Below are 23,618 nucleotides of genomic sequence, written 5' to 3' on the forward strand. Positions count from 1 at the left end.
GATGAGCGTTGGATTTGAGTAAATACGGTATTACTTGGGGTCACAAGCATCAAGTCTCTGGCAGTGCTAGCCTCAACTAGCTTGGACATCACAGTGGTTGGTTGTGCATGGCAATAAAGCAGCATTGCCTATGCAGGAAATGGCTTTGAAGCAGCCTCAAACCCTCTCTTTAATATAGCTGCTTATATTTCAGTTGTCCATAAGTGTTTTTTTCTTTTAAATTTAGTTTTTGCTTTGCAAAGTGTCAAAAATATGAACCAAATATTACAGGCAGTTGAGGTGGCGGAAACTCAGTTTTCACATTTGTTTGTTTTTTAAGAGGATTGCAACAATTGAAAGAAAAATGAGGAGGCCTAAGAAACTCAGCAACTGCAACCCAACATTTCATAATTCTCAGTATAATGACCATCTTTAAAAGAATGCTGGCTCAAATGTCTTAAGAAAATAGTTCAGGCTCTCCAACAGTCTTTAATCTAGAAAACATACACGCACACCAGCAATTGGCCTCCTTCCTACCCATGAAATCCGTAGACTTTCTCACGGGATCAGTAACTGGAGCAATGCATGGAAAGAGAAAATGCTGAACGCTTGCCGGAGTGGTACTATAGCATGTATATCTTATCATAATACACTGGAATAGAAGGGTTGCACAAACTTCCCTTATGCAACAACAAGGTGTTGCAAATGCACAATTGCAATAGAGAAAGGGCAATTGCCACAGGCACCTAGACTGGAACATTGGAATCATATTGCTTACAGTATGATTTTGTTTTGTTTTTTTTCAACTTGTTTACAGAATCTCAAATTCAAATTACAAATTCTAAGGCACAAGTTTGCACCAAGAAAAAGAGAAAGTTTTATTGCACAAGCTGTTTGCAGCTCCAGCCACTATGTGTGTTTGTTATCTACATAAGCAGCTTTTAACAATTTGGGAACGTTTCCAAGAAGGCAAGTGTATTTAAAGGCTCATCCAAAAGAGTCATGTTAGTTACATCTTTCAAATACAGTAGGTAGGATTTTTGGCCCAAGGTTTAGGCCCAACAATATATCAGCGCTAAATATTTTTTAAAAGAGTTACATGCCTTTTGTTTTCATGCCATGTGTATTGTTTAGACGGTCTTAGAATGTTTGCTTGTTACACAGGCTGGATGAAGGCCTTTAGAGGCACTAAGCACTGAAAATGTTATGGTGCCACCACCATGTAATTCAAAATAAAAACAATCCTAAACCATAACATTAAATTTTATTTTTCAAAATAGTTAGATTATACATTTTTATCTGCCTTAACACACCAGTGGGAAGTTCAATAACATATTTAGGCTCTGAGCTAAGGTTAGTCAGGACTTACACTGTAAACCTATGAGTGCCCAGAATGTTTCCTGATGGGCCGCCAGAAACCAAATGGCTGGTTGTATTCAGGTGACAAGTAAATGGAAGTAGGCTGTGGTAGCCTTAGAAGCCACTCACTGAAACATCACACATGATAAACCTGTTATGCGCTAACAAGCTTCCACAGCAGCAGTGGCTGCAGCTATAACAAGTTGTTTTTACATTTTGGATTTGATTGTGACAATAGCATGGGAACTGGCAGTGCAGGGGATCTTGCATGCATAAGCAGCACTTATTTCACAATAAACTCCCATCTGGAAGCATTCGTACATGGTTGCTGTCCTGACTGAATTCTGGTCTTAGGTAAGCATATGCCAGGGGTGAAACTAGGCTATTGCCATATTTCAAAAGGTGAAAATCCGGACCCAAAAGTTGTTGAGCTCTTTTGTGAGGGGGTTGGCATATGCATAGGATTGCAGCTGGTTCAATATGCCAATATGCTGGGACTTAAGCCACATAGTTACAGTACTATGCTAGCTGAATAGCCACTATTACCAATGCATTTTCAATAGGGGAGGGAAAACACACACAAGCTGAACATGCAAAAATGGCAGGTGTCTTGCCACCCTGCCTTACCAGGTGACACCACAGCACTTCCAAGACTCACAGCCAGCAGCAAACCTTACAAGCTCTCAAACGGAGGTTTGAACCCCCTTATGTGCCTCACGCAGTCCTTACAGAGCCAGCCTATTTTTAGTCTGTCTCTTCTCTTGTTCCCTATTGCTATGTTTATGGGTTGGTTTTGTATTGCATTTATATAGCCTGTGAATCGTTCGTCAGACTTTTGATCACCGCCTTGGAACCTTTTGATGAAAGGCATTCAAGAAAATAAACGTCTAGCACGGTCTTGTTTCGAAATGAGGGTCACGCTCGTTCTCTCTACCATCAAAGCCATGGGGCAGAGGACAGCACTGCAGGTTAAAAAGACAATCGGCTGCTGGAATTAGAAGAGGTGTTTAAAATTTCGGACGTATCCAGTTCAGTAACAGTAAGGCACCAGTCGCAAATGGTTCTGTATATGCGAAGCTCTTCAAATTTCAGGGCGTGCGGCTTGCACCGCTTTGGACTTCCTGCATCTTTTGTTTTTCTTGGCATAAAGCGGTTCAGTGCACAGGGACTGGGTGGGCGGGTGTTGTCTGATCTGCGCTGACAGAAACGTGAGCGGATTGCTTTACACACCCACCCAAACTCCCCGCGTGCGCGTTAAAACTATGCCTCGCCATCCACAGTGGGAGCGGGAACTTCTGGGCGGCGTCCCCACCATCCTTGATTTCATCTGGGAACCCGCTTATCGACACGTTTGCATCTGTTCAGATGTGCAAACTCGAAGGAGAGGGGAAAAGCCCGCTCCCCTCTCCATCACTCGGAGAGAGCCGGACGAGCAGCAGCGAGCTTTGAGAGGAGGCGGGTCCTTTTGGCGCTGCGCTACAGGATTCTCAGCTCCCTGGAGTGAACTATGTCAACTGGCTGAAGCGGAGGCACAACTTGGACCGGAACTCGGGAGGTTGAGCGTCGGAGCGCGAGAGGGAGGAACGCGCCACCGACTCTCAGCCAATGGGAGGCCGCCGAGACGGATTCAAACGCCGCGGCTTGGCCAATGGCGGCGGTTGGCGCCTCGCCTTTCGCGCCTCCCAGCGGGACCCGGGGGAGGGATTTGGAACATCGCCCGCTATCGCTCCCGTAACCGTCGCTTGAGGCGGTTGGCTCTTGCTGCCGTTGAGTTCGCCCCCTTCCTTCGCCCGCTTGCCCAGGCTTCGCGTTGCTCGGCCGAGACCTCCGTACCAGACGACGCGGCGGGGGCGCAGCGAACAGGTGAGGACGCGTTGTTTGCGGGCCCGGACACACCCCTTCGGCGCCTGTCCTGCGAGGGAGGGTACCGGGCGGTCGCCGCCTCCTTCTGCTCCCACCCTCCCTCCTTCCTTCTCTCCCTCCGCCTCCATTTTCTGAGGCCTGGGTGCCGTCAGGCTGCAGCCTGTGCCTCCCACAGCCGTCGCTCCGCGTGCCCCCCTCGGCCTTTCGCCAGGCTCTTTTGTTTCGAGAGCCGCGCGTCGCCTCTCTTTACTCCCCCCTCAGTCCCACCCGCGAGGGGCCGCTAAGTTTCTCTCGTGGGCCGTTTGGGGCGCCGCAGAGGCTGCGCGAGCGAGTTCATAGAATCATAGAGTTGGAAGAGACCACAAGGGCCATCGAGTCCAACCCCCTGCCAAGCAGGAAACACCATCAGTTGTCCTCCCCTCTTTGCGGAAAGCGGATCCCGCCCCTGAGAGCCGCGGAGCGAAAAGGTCGGAGAGCATCGCAGGCACCTCGCGACACGCAGGAGGGGTCTGGAAGTGATGGCAGCAGCTCTTGCTAAGCATCTTTACTAGGGGGTCCGCTCCACGGAACTTGGTGGAACTTGTTTTAGAATAATATTCCCGTTAGGATGGAAGTTCACCTTTTTAAAATAATAATGTTTATCTCCGGCTCTGACGTATGCACTCTTCTCGTTGGTCGTTTCTGGGGAGAAGTGAATAGAGGACACTTACTTATTTCATTTATATTCCACTTTTCCCCCAAGAAGCTCAAAATCTTGTGCGTGAATGTTGCGCTCCCCATTTTATTTTCAACCCTGGGAGGCTGAGACACAGTAGCCTAAGGCCACCCAGTGAGCTTTATGGATAATTGAGAATTTGCACTTCCGTCTGCAGTCTCCCAGGACAACTCACTCGGGCTTTTGATTTTTAGGTCCCCTTTGAAACCACTGCAGATGTGTGAATTTCATGTTAAATGGTTGTAAAACTGCAAATGCTGCTGGAAGGAATCCTAAGGCTGCAGTACTAAGATCATTAATTGCATTGCTGTTGAAGCTAATTAAGTGGTACCATCCAAATTTAAAACTGGCAATACTAGATGATCTTTGGGGTCCCTTCCAAGACTACAATTCTATAATTCTTCTTCTAATTAGTCTTATACAAAAACCTGTTCTGCAGACAAATGTGTGAAAGCTTTTCATTCAGCCATGTGTATGCGCTGTGTATATGATGATTTGCAAGCTGTAGTAGTAATAACATACTAATATTAGAAATATTTTTTAAAATGATACTTTCTAGTCACCTCCCAAAGGCTTGCAGAAGGAAACATACAGCAGCTATCTCTAAGCTTGCTGCTTTTCAAATCACTTTGGAGTGATGTTGTTGTTGTTGTTTAGTCGTTTAGTCGTGTCCGACTCTTCGTGACCCCATGGACCAGAGCACGCCAGGCACTTCTGTCCTCCACTGCCTCCTGCAGTTTGATCAAACTCATGCTGGTAGCTTCAAGAACACCATCCAACCATCTCATTCTCTGTCGTCCCCTTCTCCTTGTGCCCTCCATCTTTCCCAACATCAGGGTCTTTTCCAGGGAGTCTTCTCTTCTCAGGAGGTGGCCAAAGTATTGGAGCCTCAGCTTCACGACCTGTCCTTCCAGTGAGCACTCAGGGCTGATTTCCTTAAGAATAGATACGTTTGATCTTCTTGCAGTCCATGAGACTCTCAAGAGTCTCCTCCAGCACCATAATTCAAAAGCATCAATTCTTTGGCGATCAGCCTTCTTTATGGTCCAACTCTCACTTCCATACATCACCACTGGGAAAACCATAGCTTTTACTATACGGACCTTTGTTGGCAATGTGATGTCTCTACTTTTTAAGATGCTGTGGAGTGATGTTAATATCCGGTTATTCCCACATCCAGTGAGGGTCTGCTGCCGGGGCACACTCTGAACCTACCCAAGTCTTAGCTGTAGTGAAGGAAAGCACTCAGGAGCCTATCATTCCATGGGATTGATATGCACTCCTTGAAGATGTCTTACGACTCCTCCGGGGGGCTGATGGTACATCCCAAAGTCCCAATAAATACTAGCCTGCAGACATCAACAAGTTTTTTGCTCTTTAATTTATTTTGAAGTGCATAGATTAATTTAGTGGAGATGTCAGACAAGTGCACCTGACATAGTCAACAAGGAGTACTGTTGCACAAAAATCCAGTAAAACATGGATATGCTTAGTATTTTATGCTTACAGGGCTAAATGTGTTATGTGGGAGACTTGTGCCTGTTGCATCAATCTTCGCAAGCACACCTGCAATTTAAGATCTAATTTTGTTTCATTTGTGTCGTAAATTGCTACACTAAATAAGCAACCACTTGAGAAATTTGGTATCGTTGCAACTGTTATTTAAATCAGTACAGATACTATTTGACTTGCACTGTGTTTTTCTAGAAGTAAAAGTTCCATTTCTTGTTCCACGTTTATTTATTACTTTTATAGACCTCTTCACTGTATAAAGCCACTGAAGTGGTATACGCTTAAACAGAGAGGCCTCTCCCCTCTGCACCTGAAATGCAGCTTGTTCTGTGTATTTTTACCAGGAAGTAAGCCCCACTAATTTCAGTGGGCTTATATGTAAGTACGAACAGCAGTGCAGAGTTAACAGTTGTGTGTTGATTAAAGGGATGGATCCCTGTTCCAACCCTTGTTTATGAGCTAACTTCTGACAAGAAAGCAAGTCATTTAATGGATTTTCAGGTGTCACCCTGGGCCCAAAAATATTTTGGACCTGTCATAACCTTTTTGAAATGGGGGCGTTTAATTGACATCAGTTCACTGAACTGGAGTCCAGCTACAGTCCAATGCTAAGTTAAGCAGTCTTAAGCCTATTGACTGCAATAGGCAAAGCATAGCACATAGTGTGAACCTCTTGTACCTGTTTTCCCATTGTGTCTGTGTAGTTTCATATTTTTCCCGTGTGTGTGTTGAACTAATATATTTGAACAGATGGGAAAATCCCATACTCTTTTTTGCACCTGTGCAGCTTAGAACTGGAGTAAAACACTAGTACAGTGGTACCTCGGGTTACATACGCTTCAGGTTACATATGCTTCAGGTTACAGACTCCGCTAACCCAGAAATAGTACCTCAGGTTAAGAACTTTGCTTCAGGATGAGAACGGAAATCGTGCTCCAGCAGCGTGGTGGTAGCAGGAGGCCCCATTAGCTAAAGTGGTGCTTCAGGTTAAGAACAGTTTCAGGTTAAGAACGGACCTCCGGAATGAAGTACTTAACCCGAGGTACCACTGTACTGTGTAATGGTTGTTTTTTTAATGCCAATTTTTCTTTTTAAAAAGGGGTGTGACTATTATGCAGTGGTGACAATTACACTGTGAAATATGGTAAATATGGTAAAAACATAGGTCTCTGACCCTGCCCCACATGGAGAACCGGGAGGCTTGCTGCACAAGCCCTGCCTCAGATGCATGCTCTACTGTCGCTAGTTACCAGACACTGGGCACATCCATGGGCCCCAACCGCTCACCTCTGACAAGACATTGCCATCACATTTCTCCTCTGTCACTGGCTCTCAGACCAGACCTCCTCAGCTGCCGCCTCCCTCTGTGAGTTGAGTGCTGACTTGGCCAACAGGCAAGTCCCACAGGCAGCCCTGGGCCCGCAGGGGAACAGGAAGAGGCTGGGAAATAGCTGCGCCAAGAGCCATTTCATTTACAAAAACAGGGAAATGCTGTTGAGCAAAACAAAATGTCCCACTGCTCATACATTTCTTCTGTTTAGCTCATTCAGCACACAGGTGACTTTGTTTAACTTCATTAGACTCAAAGCATGACTTGACTTTTGCAACATCTATGCTTACAACTTCAATTTCCTCCACTTTCCCCCCCCAAGATTGAAACATGCCCAGGAGAAAGTTTGCTGATGAAGAAGTGGTAATGGGCCGGTGGCCTGGAAGTGTTCTGTATTATGAAGTACAAGTAACCAGCTATGATGACCGAACTCATCTTTACACAGTAAAATACAAAGATGGAACTGAGCTTCAGCTAAAAGAAAGCGATATGAGGGTAATTAGTCTCTAGAGTAAATAATCATAACAAGAAGGGCTCATTTGTTTGGTTACTAATGAACCCTTTGGGCTACACTTCAGTCATTAGTCCTATATATTTGCTTCTGTGTATATTCCTGCAGTATGAGAATAAAACTATGGGGTGGTATCCAATGCACTTGCTCCATTAGCACAAGGATTTCCATTTGTATAACAGAAGGTTCATGCTGTGCCATCCCCAAAACTACTCCAGAATGTTGGTGGAACCCTGAGAGCACGTTGGGAGGCGAAGTGGAAGTTCCAGTGTGCAGCCAAAAGTGCTTGCACTGATGGAATGAGAGCATTGAATACTACCCATGGTTTGTAAAGTTGCACTATATATCAAGCCATTATGCTCCTTTTCCTCATTGATTTTGTATGTTTTAAGATTAGCCCATTATAAAACGCTTTGAGGGGCATTCTGTGCACTATCAACAGAATTTTCCACATGCAGGTGTTGTACTATGGCCATGGAGTTTGTTGAACACTTGTAAAGTCATTAAACATATTGTAATGCATGTACAGCCACATTTTTAAAAAATTGCTGGGGGTTCAGCTTTGAAAATTTGTAGTATATCAGGCATTTAGGAAACTGAAGAAATTTGGATCCTTTATGTCCTATGTCCAAGTAGATTCAGTAATAACTGCTCTGGTTGTATCAGTTCACATCTGACACACAATGTTTTGGGTTGCTGAATTTCTTAAAAATGCATATATCTCCCACATCCTGATCCCACATCTAATCAGCATGTGTGCAGAATATTTTAAAGTCCAAAATGAACTACTTTGGTATTTTAGGGTGTGTTTTAGCAACTCAAATAAACATATTTAGTTTCCAAACAAATGTATTTTAAATATATGTTGAATGTATGTTGAAATAAGCTGTGCTTTATTTTCAATATTGGTGCTAATGTTTGGGATTATGCAATTTCATATTTATTTATTTATGTAGGGTTATCACCTACATAAATCACCATACATCTAGATTTCCCCCTAAGTAAGAGTAGAGCTGCACGCATCAGCTTTCAAGGTTGAGCACATTTGTTATGGTTTTACTGCTACCTTGGTTTTAGACTGAGGTGGCAGTTGTGCTTTACAAATACAAATCCTAAATCTCAAGCTTGAATAGTAAGGTGCCATACTATTTCTTCATTTCACCTCTTTTCAATTTCTTGATCCACCTTCAAGTGATGTTGCCAAAAAACTGAATTAATGCAAATAATAATAATAATAATAATAATAATTTATTTATACCCCACCCATCTGGCTGGGTTTCCCCAGCCACTCTGGATGGCTTCCAACAAAATATTAAAATACGTTAGTCCGTCAAACATTAAAAGCTTCCCTAAACAGGGCTGCCTTCAGATGTCTTCTAAAGGTCTGGTAGTTGTTTTTCTCTTGGACATCTGGTGGGAGGGTGTTCCACAGGACGGTTCCCACTCCCGAGAAGGCCCTCTGCCTGGTTCCCTGTAACTTGGCTTCTTGCAGCGAGGGAACCGCCAGAAGGCCCTTGGCGCTGGACCTCAGTGTCTGGGCAGAACGATGGGGTTGGAGATGCTCCTTCAGGTATACTGGACCGAGGCTGTTTAGGGCTTTAAAGGACAGCACCAACACTTTGACTTGTGCTTGGAAATGTAATGTAAACAATGAATATTTTTAAATAGAAGATTTAGAGATATTAATAACTACCTATTAGTTTGTAAAACTAATGATGTAACTATTTTTTTTTCCAGTCTATGTCGTCTTTTCGATTTAGAAAAAGTAGCTCTTCCTCCGGTTCCCCTTCAAGACGCAGTGGTAGCAGATCTAGATCAGGCTCTAGATCACGTTCACCTGGTCGGCCAGCAAAACACAGACGTCGTTCTTCCTCTCAAAGCAGAGAACCAAAAAATGAAAAGAATATGATTGGGGAACCTAATTTGATTCCTTTGGTATTTGAGTTGATTTATTTTTATGTCTAGTCTCTTTGTCAAGCTATGTTCACATACAGCTAAACCGAAATATAGAAAATTTATGGGCAATATAGTTTGACAGTAGCTGCACTTTTTGTAGTTTGGAATCACAAAAACACATAGCAACTGTACCTTGAACAAACCAGATTTCATGCACTATTCAATTTATTCTTCCTTTGCAAAGAAAGTAGAAGGAATTGAGTACTGTCAGAATAAAGTTGGCACAGACATAAAAAAGTCAATTATATGGAGCACACCACAGGTTCCATATACTGATTTTCCACTTCTCCACTGTTTCACAAATTCCTCTTCTACTTGGAGACTGTTAAAACTAAACCAGGTACTTCCCAAAGTTATTTGTTTTAGAATTTCGTTCAAGGGTTCCATAAAACCTGGTTCTCTTGTGTGTCTGTGCTACGCATCAGAAATTTATAAAGGCAATCTATGATTAGTTGTGGAATGGAAGGTTTTCTTAAAAATATTTACTACAATGAAAACACTCAATTCTTTTTTTTTAATCTAGAAACTAAATGAAAACAATACCAACCAGTATAATGGGGAGCCAGATATCACAGAAGTGAATTACTCATCTCACAACACTCTAGAGGTATGAAATAATGTTCAACATACTCAAATTTCCATTGTTTCTGGAAACCTTCTGGTTAGATGTTTAAAGTTAGCTGCTCTTCGATCCTTGAGATTACAATATCTGCATTAAATGTATTGCTTGATAAAATGGATAGAATGTAGAAAAAGGATCTTGAATATCTTATAAAGAACGTTGACATGATAAAATGGATAGAATGTAGAGAAAGGATCTTGAATATGTTATAAAGAGCATTGACAAAGGGATAGGTTGCTCTTATCCTGCTAAGAATGACTGTGTGCATTGTGTTGTAAATGTACTGATGAAAAGGAATTGTGGGGGTTTTTCGAGGAAGAGGCTGGACCTAGTTGGTATGAGAAGGGAGTGTATGGCGGTGTAGATTAGCAGAGGTGGGATCAAAGAAATGAGGGGTTTTCAGGCAGTATTACTTGAATGCAGGGATATATCCAGCAGGTGGTGCAATATGATTGCAAATGACTTCCTCTCCCTTCACTATGGTCTTTAGCGCCAAAGAATTGAATCTGAGCGTGCCAGAGAGCGCATCCTCGAACGCTACAATTTGCATTCAAGGAAGGAGGAGAAGAGAACAGAAGAAATGTATTCAGAAGAGAGAATTTTTGAGAAACCCAAACCTGTTGTAAAAGTATGCATGAAGACAAAGGAACTAGAGTTTGGAGGAAAAATTGGTATGTTAGTCTTGGCGTACTGCAGCATTCATATAGTTTTTTGCAAATTCCCAAATTCACTTTAGTGGAGGGAAGCAGCTCTGTATGCACATCCTTGTATATACAGAGCTGGCATTTCCATTAGAAGTCAGTTTGAGACCTCTCCTGGTAGTGGTTTCTTGAATCCCAGCATACTCAATAAATAGTTACATAATGACCGTGGTTTTCATGAATTTTATTGCATAATCCTTTCTAGTAATCATGCTTTCTGTGCGACATCAGCTACTATGCTTACATGTCATCAGTATCTGGGCAAGTGACTAGAATTGGGACTACAGTGGAAGCTCGGTTGTCGAACGCTTCAGAAGTCGAACGTTTCTGCTTTCGAACACTGACAACCCAGAAGTGAATGCTTCCACCTCAGAAGTTGAATGGCTTCCGAGGCGTGTTTCTCCATTTTTTTCAATGGATTTTGCTGACTGCCCAATGCACCTTGGTTGTTGAACGTTTCAGACGTCGAATGGTCTTTTCCAGAACAGATTACGTTCGACAACTGAGGTTCCACTGTAGTTCCTTCCTCTTGCATCTCTGTGGCTACCTGCTGCTGGCCAAGAGCCTTTCGTACCTTAAAGTTTAGACAATATCATTTCTGTGCAATTGCTAGAAGTATACATGCAGTCTTTAATTATGCAACTCATTTCAAATTGTTCTCCATTAGGCAATGAAAGCATTATATCTTAAAATAGGTAACAGTTCTGGTATGTGTGTGGGGAGGTGATCTTTGAGTTGCAATATTGTAACAACTGAGTAGTTTGACAACAGTTTTTCTGTTGTAGTAATGCTTTACACTATTTTATTTTCTGTTTAACTTCTGATTCTGTGTTTGTTTTGCAGGTGCCTTTTTAATGATTTTTCTCCTTCCTGCAACTGTATTTTACTTGTTGTTGATGTGTACTCAGAAAGACCCCAGTGTTCTGAATTTTCCTCCCTCCCTCCCAGCTTTGGAAAGTTTATGGGAGACAAGAGTGTTTGGTGTTTTTCTTCTTTGGTTCTTTCTCCAAGCTCTGTTTTACTTACTCCCAATAGGAAAGGTAAAACTTTAACTATAAATTTGTATACTGCGTTTACAAAAATGCATTCTTATTTTGTGTGTGTCACAATTTTTAAAAATATTATGGCTGTCATAAAGCAAAACCAATGAAAATGATGATTTGAGGGACTATATATGATGAGGAGAATGATCATTGCAATTTTCAGTGTTCCTACTACATTCCTGCCAAACAGGAATGTACACAATTATATTTTACATCATAGATTCTATATTAAACCATTGGGATGGCCTTCAGGAGATCTGGGGCACTCAGCCCTGTTTCTCTGTTACATTTGACTTAGGAATTACCCAGGCATGCTCTAGACACGTCTTGATGGAGTGTGAGCTGGATTGCGACAATCTCAATCACTGTGGTTTGCAGAGGCAGCCTTAGGAACCATGCCATGGACTGTAGATGTACATCTTACAGTGATGCTGAAAAGGGCTTTTTTACATAGTGGTTTCTGCCTTGTACATTGATCTGCCTGTGATGACCAAGCAGATTGATCATAGAATGTTTATGTTGACAAATGAAAATCTGTCTGCTTACCTGGGCATTTTCCTGACAATTAATAATGGCTTCTGGTTACTGTGATCAATATTTTAATTTTTTTTTCTGACCTGGTTTTCTTGTGATACATTGTTTTATTGATCTGTTAATCCCCTTAGTATTTCTTTTTTAAATCAAAGGTGGTATATAAATTATTAGAATGAATACAAATATTTCTTCTAGATATCTTATTTTTGTAGTTGCATGAGTGTTGTATTCTTCTATGCCAACTTTGGGATTTGTGGTTGCATGGAAAGAGCCATGGTTAATCTATTTTTTATAGTTTTTAAACTACAGATTATTATGCAGTCAGTTTTATATCATGGGGATTATCATGTAATTGCAAGGTTTAAAATTTCCCCCTTCTCTTGGCTAAGTGGCTCTGTTATTCTACAAAATGTAGAAAGGCAACAGGTTCTTTAAAAAATGATTGTTTCCCTATAATTTGCTTTACCACTCCTGAATCTAGGTGGAAAAGACTTTTTTCTTTTTCTTTTAAGATTGTAGAAGGGACCCCACTTTTGAATGGAATGAGACTGGAATACAGGATAAATGGTAATTAGGTTTTAAATTAAGCATTACTTTTAAACTGGTAACCTATAATTATTGAGATTGCAAACATGAGAATATATGGTTCAGTTATCATGCCAAATGATGCTTTGGGTTTTCAGCTATATGGTTACAGCTGATTTTCTGCTTTTAATTTTCCACTTGTCTGTAGGTGTGGTAGCCTTCAATAATGGCCATAACCATAGTTTGTTTTATACTTCTAGTGTAATATGTGTCTAAATGGGCTAAATTTTTATTACACATATATTGTTGTAGTCATAATACAATTTGAATTCTTGTCCTTAACTTACTTAGTCTGAGTTGCTGATGAATGATATCCTTCAGGAGAGGGACAGGGAAATGTGACCATGTTGATTCTCCTGGAATTCTCAGTGGCTCTTGATACCATTGATCATTAGATTTGGAACAAAGTGTCACTGCTTTGCTGATGACATCCAGCTCTATTTCATTCAGAAATAACGGAATCAGGAGAGGCCATGCATGTCTTAAACCATGCCTGGACTAGATGTGGGCTGTAACTGAATCCTGAAAAGACAGAGTCCACCATGTGGATGGGTGATTCCCAGATGTGCAAATTTGGCTTTGTATTGGCTCTGGATGGGGTTGTGCTCCCTCTGAAGGAGCAAGTACAGTCGTATCTTGGTTTTCAAACAGCTTAGTTCTTGAACGCTCGAATGCCACAAACTCGGAAGTGACTGTTCCGGTTTGCAAACTATTTTTGGAAGCCGAACATCCGACAGGGCTTCTGTGGCTTCCAATTGGCTGCAGGAGGCACTTTGGTTTCCAAACGTTTTGGAAGTCGAACGAACTTCTGGAATGGATTCCGTTCACCTTCTAAGGTACGACTGTACAGAGTTTGGGGGTGCTTGCTAGATCCATCACTAGAGACCTAGCTGACCTCAGTGGCTCAGGTCATCCATTACCAGCTTGGGTTGGTGTGCCAACTACAATGGTGCCTTGACACGGATAGCATTGCCAAGGTGTAACATGAGTAACCTTACAATTAGTCTCATATAATATGCTATATGTTGGGCTGCTAGAATGTTTAGTAGGACGCTCAGTTTTGAAAGCACTGGCTGCCTATTAGCTACCAAGTCAAGCTCAAGGCTTTGCTTTTGACATTTAAAGCTCAAAACACATTGGAACCGGAATACATAGCAGGCGGTCTTCCCCAGTACGGACCTAGCCAATCTCTTAAGATCTTCCAAGGATACCCTCCTGGTTATGGCATAACCAGCACATGGCCATATCGTGACAAAGTGAAAGGAAACCAGCTAGATGATAGCGCCCACCTTCTGGAAAGGCCCCCCCCCATGTAATTTGTGAGACTAATACAGTAATTGAAATGTATGTCAGAGCTTTCCAAACTGTTTTGCAGCACATTAATGTGTTGGCTGCAGTGTGCAGGTGTGTTGAGCAAACACTCTTATAAGGGGTTAGTTTCACCTCCGGTGTGCTAGTGAAACTGAATTACTGTGTCACAAAATGATGCATGTAAAAAAAAGTGTGTCAACAACATGAAAAGTTTGGAAACCTCTGATGTATGTGTTTAGCCAAGCTTGCCCAAGAACTTTCTGTTTATTTTTAACGAGGGAGGGCAGGGTTGGCGGGGGGGCTAAGCGTTTGAAGAAATTTTATTGAATGTTGCATTGTTATTTTTGTTGTAAGCAGCTTAAAGTTGTTTATTATAGTAAATGGATTAATTTTTATATAAATAAGTCCCTTTGGGTAGTTAATTCCAAGGTAAATGAATACAGAATTGTAGACTTAGGGTTTCACATCGTGTATAGATATTGCCAAATTGGAAACCTTAAATACAAAGATTTCTGGCATAAAATTTTGTATCAGAGCCCACTTTATTAAGATGATTTAATTAGGAAAATGATTTACAATGTTTCTACGCATTCACTTTCTTAAGTGTGTTTTTAGAATAGTGTTGTTTTTTACTTGTGTCTCACATATCTCCTGTGGTTTTTTTCTCTCCTTCAAGGATTCTATGCTTTTATCCTAACAGCTGCAGCTGTAGGAATTTCTCTGTATTTTGAAATGGAGTTTTCCTATATATATGACCATTTCCTACAATTTGCTGTCTGTGCTACAGTTTTTTCTGTGGTGTTAAGCATTTATCTCTATGCCCGTTCATTAAGAGCACCTGAACAAGAATTGTCACCTGGGGGGAATTCTGGTAAGTGTTCAGTTGTGGAAACATACCGTGCTTGATTTATTTTATTTTATTTTTCGTTCTTATGCATTTCTGTGTGTCAAAAGTACTGTCATTACAAACTACATTAACCCCGTTCCTCTGCTCCATAGTCTCTGTCTCTGTCTTTGGGGCTTTCAGTGAAACACTAAGAGGAATCATGCATTTAACTTCTAATGCATTTTTTGTCTGATTTAATCCGCTCATGCTATTTACATAATTACTAATTTAATTTGCATGTACCTTGATAAAAAGCATTCTTATTGGATTGTGTGCTCCTGTAAAGTTGTATTAAATTAAACTTATAACATAGAAGAATGTATACCCACTTTTCTTTTCAGTGTATTTTAAGAATATGGGGCAAGTTGGGCATAACTATGTCTTGTAAGAAGTTCTAGACAGAAATCCTGTCTGACTATCTTAAATACCGTATTTTTCGCCCTATAGGACGCTCTTTTCCCCCTCCAAAAATGAAGGGGAAATCTGGGTGCGTCCTATGGGGTGAATACAGGCTTTCGCTGAAGCTTGGAGAGCGAGAGGGGTTGGTGCACACCGACCCCTCTCGCTCTCCAGGCTTCAGGAAGCTATCAGCAAGCCTGGGGAGCCCGCGGGAGTTCCCGCAGGGCTCCCTAGGCCGCGGATAGCAGCCTGCTGCACGGAGCGCGGGGCATGCTGAAGCAGAGCGCCCCGCGCTTCGGGCAGACATCGGCCAGCCCCACAAGCTCGGGGGACAGCGGGGAGGCGCAGCGCCGCCATCCCGCTGTTCCCCGACCTGGTTTGGAGGATGGCGCTGGGGAGAAGCGCGCTTCTCCCCAGCGCCAGCCCCACAAGCTCGGGGGACAGCGGGGAGGCGGAGCACAGCCATACCGCTGTTCCCCGACCTGGTTTGGTTTCCCTGACCTGGTTTTGGGCTGGAAATAAAGGGAATTTATTTATTCCCCCCCCCCCAAGAAAAACCAGGTGCGTCCTATGGGATGAAAAATACGGTACATTAATTTCAGTGGGACTACTTTAAGTGTGACTTGGATAAAACCCAGTAACAGCCAATATTATACTGTGGTCCAATTTATTTTTATTTGTAGGGAATATATTTTATGACTTTTTTATGGGACGTGAATTAAATCCTCGCATCAGAAATTTTGACCTGAAATACTTCTGTGAGTTACGACCAGGGCTAATTGGCTGGGTGAGTAAGTGTTTAAATCTATCTTTGCATCATCTTTGATTTTACAAATAAGACAACTAACTTCTTAAAATGAAAAATGTACTGCAGGAAAAGATTGCAAAATACTGGAAATATCAACAATATGATGACACTATATTATATATTACAAACAGCAGCATTATCACGGCAGCATTAGTTGTACAATGGTCACAGCTGCAAGTATCTCTCATTTTACATAGCTATTGTTTAATTTATAAGAGTTAAAATACAAATTTGGGAAGATAAATAGAAAGGTTAAAGGGAATAGAGCACAACTAGGTTAAACTCTGCTTATACATGAGTAAAATACTTCTTGTGAGCAGGAGAAAAATGCTTTCAAATGAAATTAACATTGAAACTTGTGTTACTTTTTCACCAGAGTTGTAAGAAAAAAGTTGATTTTAATGTGCAACTTAATTTTTTTAAGGTTGTTATTAACTTGGCAATGCTGTTGACTGAGATGAAAGTGCAACATCTGAATATGCCATCTTTGTCCATGATACTGGTTAATAGTTTCCAGCTCCTTTATGTGGTGGATGCACTTTGGAATGAGGTAATGTTTATGGCTATTTGGTAGGATATATTTTTTTGCCTCCTTTTGAAGTTTTTTTTAAAAAAATGTGTTGTACTTCTGCAAACCTTGTGGTTCCTCTAATCCTGCTAGTGCCTCCCTTATGTTTCTCAGTATCCCCATTTTGGTTGTGGAGAAAACCATCTCTTATTTTTATATGATAACAAGCATATGATTGGCTCATCATCACAACAATTGGCTGAAAAACATTGTGGGCTAGGCTGTTCATGAAACGCATGAGGAAATTGTTGTATAACTTGTTCCCCTCTGTCAAGTGAAAGGGGTTGCATCTTTCTGTAGACTGCATATAGGTGGGCTTCTGGGGTCTTCCCTATGGATGCCAAAAACCAGACACCTTTCCCAACACCTGGAGCAACCTTCAGTGGCAGGGAAGACTGCTGTGGGCATTGGGGAAGGCATTTGGCTATATCTTGTGTGCTACCTGGTCTGCCGTCTCAGAAGAGATGTCAGATCTAGCTCTAGCAGTCTTGCTCTAAGGGTTGACCACAGAATGAACCAGGCACCATGTCTGCCTGCTGGCTCTTCTTTCTCTGACAGGATAAGGGCATCAAGCATACAGCCCGCAAAGTGATTTCAGTTTTGGAACAGGGGGCATCTTGTACATTCTGTGGTGGCAATCTGCAAGATTGGCTAACTTTCTTAGCCAAAGCGGTGAAGCACAAAATAGGTAGCTGTGCATTGGGGCAGCTTGTTTTGGGTGTGTGAGTATGAATGAGATAATGGATGGATGGATGGGGTAAGAGTTTTTGTGTGAATGGGTGTGATGTTTATGTGTGGGAGAAGGGGAAGCAGAGTGGGAAACTAGTACTAGTTTCTCCTGTTTTAGCTCTCGTCTGCCTATGTAGATAGCTGAATTGTAAAAGGCATTGAGAGCTCATTGCTGAAAAACATTTGCTGATTTTTAGAAAAGTGTAAATTCAGTTTATGTGTGCTTTGCTGCATATTCCACATGTACACAACCCTAACAATATAGTGAAAATATTTTGGCCATTAACAAAAATTCAGATCAGTACTCATTTAATTCTTTTAACTTTTTAGGAAGCTATTCTGACAACAATGGACATCATCCATGATGGTTTTGGGTTCATGCTAGCATTTGGAGACTTGGTGTGGGTTCCGTTTCTCTACAGCTTGCAAGCCTTCTATTTAGTGAAACATCCAAATGAACTTTCTTGGTTATCAGCTTCTGCAATTGTAGCCTTGAATAGTAAGTGGCAATTAAAATGAAATACTGCTTTACTTAAAAGCATTCTGGATGCTTTATGGGAATGCTTAATATATTGATTTATTTTCAGGATTTATTCAAATATTTTCAATCACAGAGTAAGAAAAATAAGCAGAAAAAATACAAAAATTACAAAATCATATAGGTAAAGGTACCCCTGCCCATACGGGCCAGTCATGACCGACTCTGGGGTTGCGTGCTCATCTCGCTTAAGAGGCCGGGAGCCAGCGCTGTCCGAAGACACTTCCGGGTCACGTGGCCAGCGTGACGAAGCTGCTCTGGCGAGCCAGCACCAGTGCAGCACACGGAAACGCCGTTTACCTTCCCGCTATAAAGCGGTACCTATTTATCTGCTTGCACTTAGGGGTACTTTCGAACTGCTAGGTGGGCAGGAGCTGGGACCGAACGACGGGAGCTCACCCCGCCGCGGGCATTCGAACCGCCGACCATATGATCGGCAAGTCCTAGGCACTGAGGTTTTACCCACAGCGCCACCCGCGTCCCTACAAAATCATATACTCAGGCCCAATAAGCAACAAGTTAACAATTCTGTCTTATTTTTTGTAAACAAGCAAAGCTACAGCGACAAATTAAAATATCCAATTTAACCAAATACCTAAGTAAAAATCAAACACAAATCATTTATACAGGTTAAACAACCAATGATCTTAGCAATGGTTCCCACATCGTTTTTCACTTAAGTCACCCACTCACTCCCCGTTACTCACACAAAGAGGGTCCCACTCTGTGCCAACGGACTCTCACCCTGTAGCTTTTGACTAAGTTAACACCTTTCACCCCCACTCTCTAACCCATTCAGACTCTCACCCTGAGTGGTATGAATTGTTGCTCACAAGCATCCACATCAAAAACCTCCCACCCCTTGTCCCAGAGAAGTAACAAAGAAAAGAAGAAAAGAAGAAAAGAAGAAGGAGGTGCAGCAAGTTACAGCTGGTTTTTCTCTTGTGGGCCTCAAAGTTTGCAAGGCTCCTAGGTAGAGACACACAGGTAGATTTACTGGCCTCCCATCTCTCTTATCAGCCAGCACAATTAACCTTCAGGTCTCCTGAAGGAATAATATTTCATGGTCAGTTGAGAAAGCCCTTTCCTGACCCAAACTGATGTCAACAATTCAGTTAGTAAATCAAGTAATTTTTAGAGGGTGTTTGCCATCAGACCCTTTGAGTGTCATTGTTCAATAGCATTTCTTCAAGGTAGAGTAGCTATAAAAACTACAAATAATTCTCTATCTCTATTTAATGTTGTATAGCAGTGGCTTTCAACGTGTGCTGTGGCACCATGGGGTGCCTTGAATGATGGTCAGGCGTACCATGGGCAACCTTCTTTTCTCTCCTCTGATGCCCTCTTGTGTCTGCCTCCCAAAGCCTTGTGCAGCTGTTTCTTGCAGGCAAAAGGTCCTCGGGCTGGCCAGGAGTTCTCCAGAACTGAGGCAGCCTCAGAGTAAGCAAGTAAATTTGTAATATCCACATCAATTGTACTCATGATTAGAAAACTGGACAATAAATAGATGCCTAAGAACATTGCTCCTGTCATTGTTATTAATGTAAAATTGGAAAGACAATGGACTGTGTGCTGTTGGCAAGTTCTGCAAGGAAATAATAGTTGCTTATTCTTTCTTTTCTGAAGTTCTTGGCTATTACATTTTTCGTGGTGCGAATTCACAGAAAAACATATTTCGAAGAAATCCAAAGGACCCAAAGGTCGCTCGTAAGTACTGCTTAGGCAAATTGGTTTTCTATTAGTGCTTTCTATATATTAATATTACACAGTGTGTTCTCGTCTGCAGAGTACAAATAATATCTATTTGTATATCACCATACAGACTTGAAAGTTATTCCCACAGCAACTGGAAAAAACCTCCTGGTCTCTGGCTGGTGGGGCTTGGTGCGCCATCCAAACTACCTTGGAGATATCATCATGGCTCTGGCTTGGTCTTTACCGTGTGGTAAGTGTCTTCTAGTGAAATCTTGCATTTTTTTCATGGGTGGCAGGCCACCATGTGGGTGATACTTCACCACCTGTTGTCCAAGGCAGAAAACAAGAGTTGACTTCAAGGCTGCTTCCTGCCCTCACTTAAACCATTCATTCAGGGTGGAGCTATTCAGCTTGGACATTGGCCTTGTGATTTTGTCTGTGTGAGAGTGTGTGCAATCCCATTGTTTAATTTGTGTTTTTGCCTCTGACCTCTATTGTTGTTATTAACTAAGATATTAGACTTCTTAATACCTCATAATGTTTAGGGGAGAAATTCATTTTTACAGATCATGGGATCAAAATGGGTGAGGAATCTGGCCCTCCATATATTGCTGAACTACAACTTTCATCATCCTTGACTATATACATCATGCTTTTTGCGACTGATGGGAGTCCAAAAGCATGTGGATAAATACATGTTCCCCACCCCTGATCTAATTGAAAATTGCCGTAAGATGACAGCTAGGAGGGATAATACACCATAAGTATATTGTTCTGTTTATCTTTTTGACAGTAAGTCTCCCCCCCCCCCCTTTATCAGCATAGAAAACAGAGAAAACAAATTATGGCTTGCACTCACAAATATAATGTTCAAGCTTGAAATCTAATCAAGAATATTAAAACCCAGTCATTAATTATTTATGTTAAAGTGATGAACAAAAAACCCCTTATTTACCTTTCCAGATGAAGAGTGGAAAAAATAACTGTTTATGTGTTCTTACAGGGATCAACCACATCTTACCATATTTCTATGTCATATACTTTACTGGTTTGCTTATTCATCGAGAAGCCCGTGATGAACGTCAGTGTAAGAAAAAATATGGCTTAGCATGGGAAAAATACTGTCAACGTGTACCGTATCGCATATTTCCATATATCTACTGAGTGTCTTCAAACTGGTGGATAATGCACAGCTTCTGCAGTCAAATCTTCATTGCAATAAACCACATACCTCATACCATTGCACTTGGTATACGTTAATTCTGCTAGATTTTCTTAAAAATTGTGATCAGATAGTAAAGCTACAGATACCTTTACCAATAAACTACTAAAAATAGTCTTTTCCTTATATTTTTAGCCATCTCCCCATTTCAAATTACACACTTCAGTTAAGCAATAAATTAGTTGTATAGCACATTAAAAGCCTGTCAAGCAATGTATATGCTGGATAATGTTAATTATCTGTTCCGGACATAGGAAAAACCATTTTAGGGTTTAATGCTGAAGATTTGCTTGTTTTGTGTAACTTTTGCATTTTTCATTCTTTGGGCTACCTTCAGAGCCCTTGGCCAAAATGCACCAGAAAATAGTAAACATTACAAAGTCCAATGAAGAGCGACTTCCGATGCTACAGCTTTCTAATCATAGTAGTTCTCACTCAGGTCTGTCTCTTATAACTGGTTCTCTCAGGCTGAATCCCTAGTGGCTGTTGCAGAAGCAGGAATTGCTTCTGGGGAAGCAAATACACAGGGGGTTGCTTCTCTACCCCTTCCCTCTAGAGAACAAAATCCCATTTTAAGTCTGAGCGATGGTTGTCATATGCCTCTTGAAGTTTTTACATAATAGTATTCCTTATACTATGTGCTCTAAAAAGTACGTTGATTTAAGAGAATATTTTAAAATCCCTTACAGCTCATTCTTTGAGAGTGTCAGACCTCAAGAAGTGCAAGTGACAAAAAACAATGATACAGGGTTTGACATGTTGTACAGACTGTGAAAAAATAGGCAGTTTTTTCAGCTATTATAAACCATTGCTTTGTACTATAGCTTTTCTTTATATTGTAACATTGAAAGATTTTGTTGTACAGTGTTTTGAGTATAAGATGCAAATCTTTTTTTTACTAAAACCATTTCCAGTATTTTTGAAAAGTTTATAAAGTATTGCTATGAAATTGAGTTGAACAATTGAAGTGCTCATTTAAATATTGCAATGACAAATGTGTTATGGAAGTATATGAAATTTATTCAAAGTTTTGTGAATTGGCATTGCTACCTCAAATGTAGGTTATTTTGCCTTTTTATACTGTTGAAAGTAGGAAAAATGCTAATTTTTCAAATTGCTATTTAAAGCAGCTTTTTAACATGATTAAAGTCAACCACTTTAATTGAACTTTTTAACAAATGTATTTTTGTATATTTGAGTTTTCATAGCAACTCATGCTATGTGGTTTTATGCTGTTTGTAGCAGAACATCTATAAATTTTTATTGAATAGTTTTTTACTGAATTGGCTATAAGGTGGAATTATTTACCTAAATGGAAGGAATAATTGCCATTTTAATATATTAAATTAGAAAGCCGGTCTGTTGAAATTTTTACAGCTGATAAAAATTACCCATTTAATAATAGCAAACTACCCATTTTTAATTTGACTATATTTTGCATTTATGAATTTGTAGCATAGTTCTTGATAACAATTGTTTTCAGTTTAATATAGTTAAAATGCATGATTGTGGATCACTGTAGGGCTTACTTAACGAATGCCCATATCCCTGTCTAACCAGTCCCCTTTGGAACATGAATAGCCTTGAGTGATGGGGATAAGAGCACTCTTATGCCCTATGGGGATCCATATTGTACTCTGTATATTTGTATGAGCCGTTTTAGTTACTGCTGTACAAGATTGTAAATTGAATGTGTGTTGTGTGGCAGAAATGATCATGACAACTTTCTTTAGCCTGCATAACATCTGTTTAGAGCAGAAAAAATCCTTATAAACATTGAGTGCTTCAAAATATCTATTGTAATTTGTTATGCAAAGAAAATTGTAGAAATACCACTATTTTTGGATAATTCTAAAATATCTTCTAAAGGAAAATGAGTAATCTTTTTATATGAGCATGTTCTCCCAGGAGTGTGGTTCCTGACTAATATAAACTGCAACGTGTCATGTTTGTTACACCTTTTTACATCTAAAATGTACTCCTTAGATTGAACTTCATAAAAAGTAACTTGCATAATTAAAATTTAATCTAGAAATGATTTTGTGCAGATGTAATTACTTACTTGGAAGAGGCTTCTAACATTTTTGTTTGCCCTTTGAATATATAAGTAGCTCTGATTGAAGATGTATCTGTGTCCTGGGATAGTTTAAGTTCTTAAGCGTTCTAGCCGAGTTCAGGTGAATTACATGCAATCTACTCAGAAAGAGGTTGAAAAGCTCACACTCCTAATCAGGAAATAAACAAACATAGGATCTCCCATATTCATTTCGGCCCTTCTCAGACTACAGAGGTGGAAAACTCAGGGCTGCTTTGTCATGTGGGCAAACTTCCATGGTTGCATGATGATAAATGGAGTCGGAGGTAAAAAGTGCAGAGCAAGAGAAATGACTCATACTTTTTGTTCAGTAGGCATGCTACAGATTTGGATGGCTCAGTTGGTTAGAGCATGGTGCTGTTAATGCCAAAGGTGCAGGTTTGATCCCCATATGGGGCAGCTGCATATTCCTGCATTGCAGGGGGTTGGACTAGATGATCTTCAGGGTCTCTTCCAACTGTACAATTCTGATTCAAGACAGTGGCAATCACTTTAATGCCCTCAGCAGCATTGGGCTGGTCACTATTAGAAACAATACTGCGTAAGTGAGCACTAGAAGTTTCTTACTGGAGCTGAGGAAGTCCAAATTACCACATGGCTAGCTTGACACACATCCGACTAAACACAAATAAGTTTAATTAAATAAAGAGAAGATAA

At 41.0% G+C, this 23,618-nt stretch overlaps 1 protein-coding gene across 1 annotated transcript; it reads left to right on the forward strand.

Annotated features, from left to right (window-relative positions):
* Window positions 1-876: 876 nt before the first annotated feature.
* On the forward strand, window positions 877-22,904 carry LBR (lamin B receptor). The gene is made up of 14 exons (XM_081000192.1): window positions 877-3,201; window positions 7,081-7,253; window positions 9,007-9,204; window positions 9,749-9,832; window positions 10,338-10,518; window positions 11,392-11,588; window positions 12,638-12,692; window positions 14,698-14,892; window positions 15,990-16,093; window positions 16,539-16,664; window positions 17,742-17,910; window positions 19,576-19,656; window positions 19,772-19,894; window positions 20,648-22,904. The coding sequence occupies exons 2-14, from the start codon at window positions 7,089-7,091 to the stop codon at window positions 20,806-20,808; spliced, it is 1,839 nt and encodes a 612-aa protein (XP_080856318.1). The 5' UTR covers window positions 877-3,201; window positions 7,081-7,088; the 3' UTR covers window positions 20,809-22,904.
* The last annotated feature ends 714 nt before the right edge of the window (window positions 22,905-23,618 follow it).

The sequence above is a fragment of the Podarcis pityusensis genome (assembly GCF_964106645.2).
Source record: "Podarcis pityusensis genome assembly, chromosome: 3".
Classification (NCBI taxonomy): Eukaryota; Metazoa; Chordata; class Lepidosauria; order Squamata; family Lacertidae; genus Podarcis; species Podarcis pityusensis.

Excerpts from the sequence above, each read along its gene's own strand:
- LBR (XM_081000192.1), top strand. The coding sequence starts at position 7,089 with ATGCCCAGGAGAAAGTTTGCTGATGAAGAAGTGGTAATGGGCCGGTGG. Across the intron at positions 12,693-14,697 it reads ACTGGAATACAGGATAAATG|GATTCTATGCTTTTATCCTA; the intron begins GTAATTAGGTTT and ends CTCTCCTTCAAG. Across the intron at positions 19,657-19,771 it reads AAAGGACCCAAAGGTCGCTC|ACTTGAAAGTTATTCCCACA; the intron begins GTAAGTACTGCT and ends ATCACCATACAG.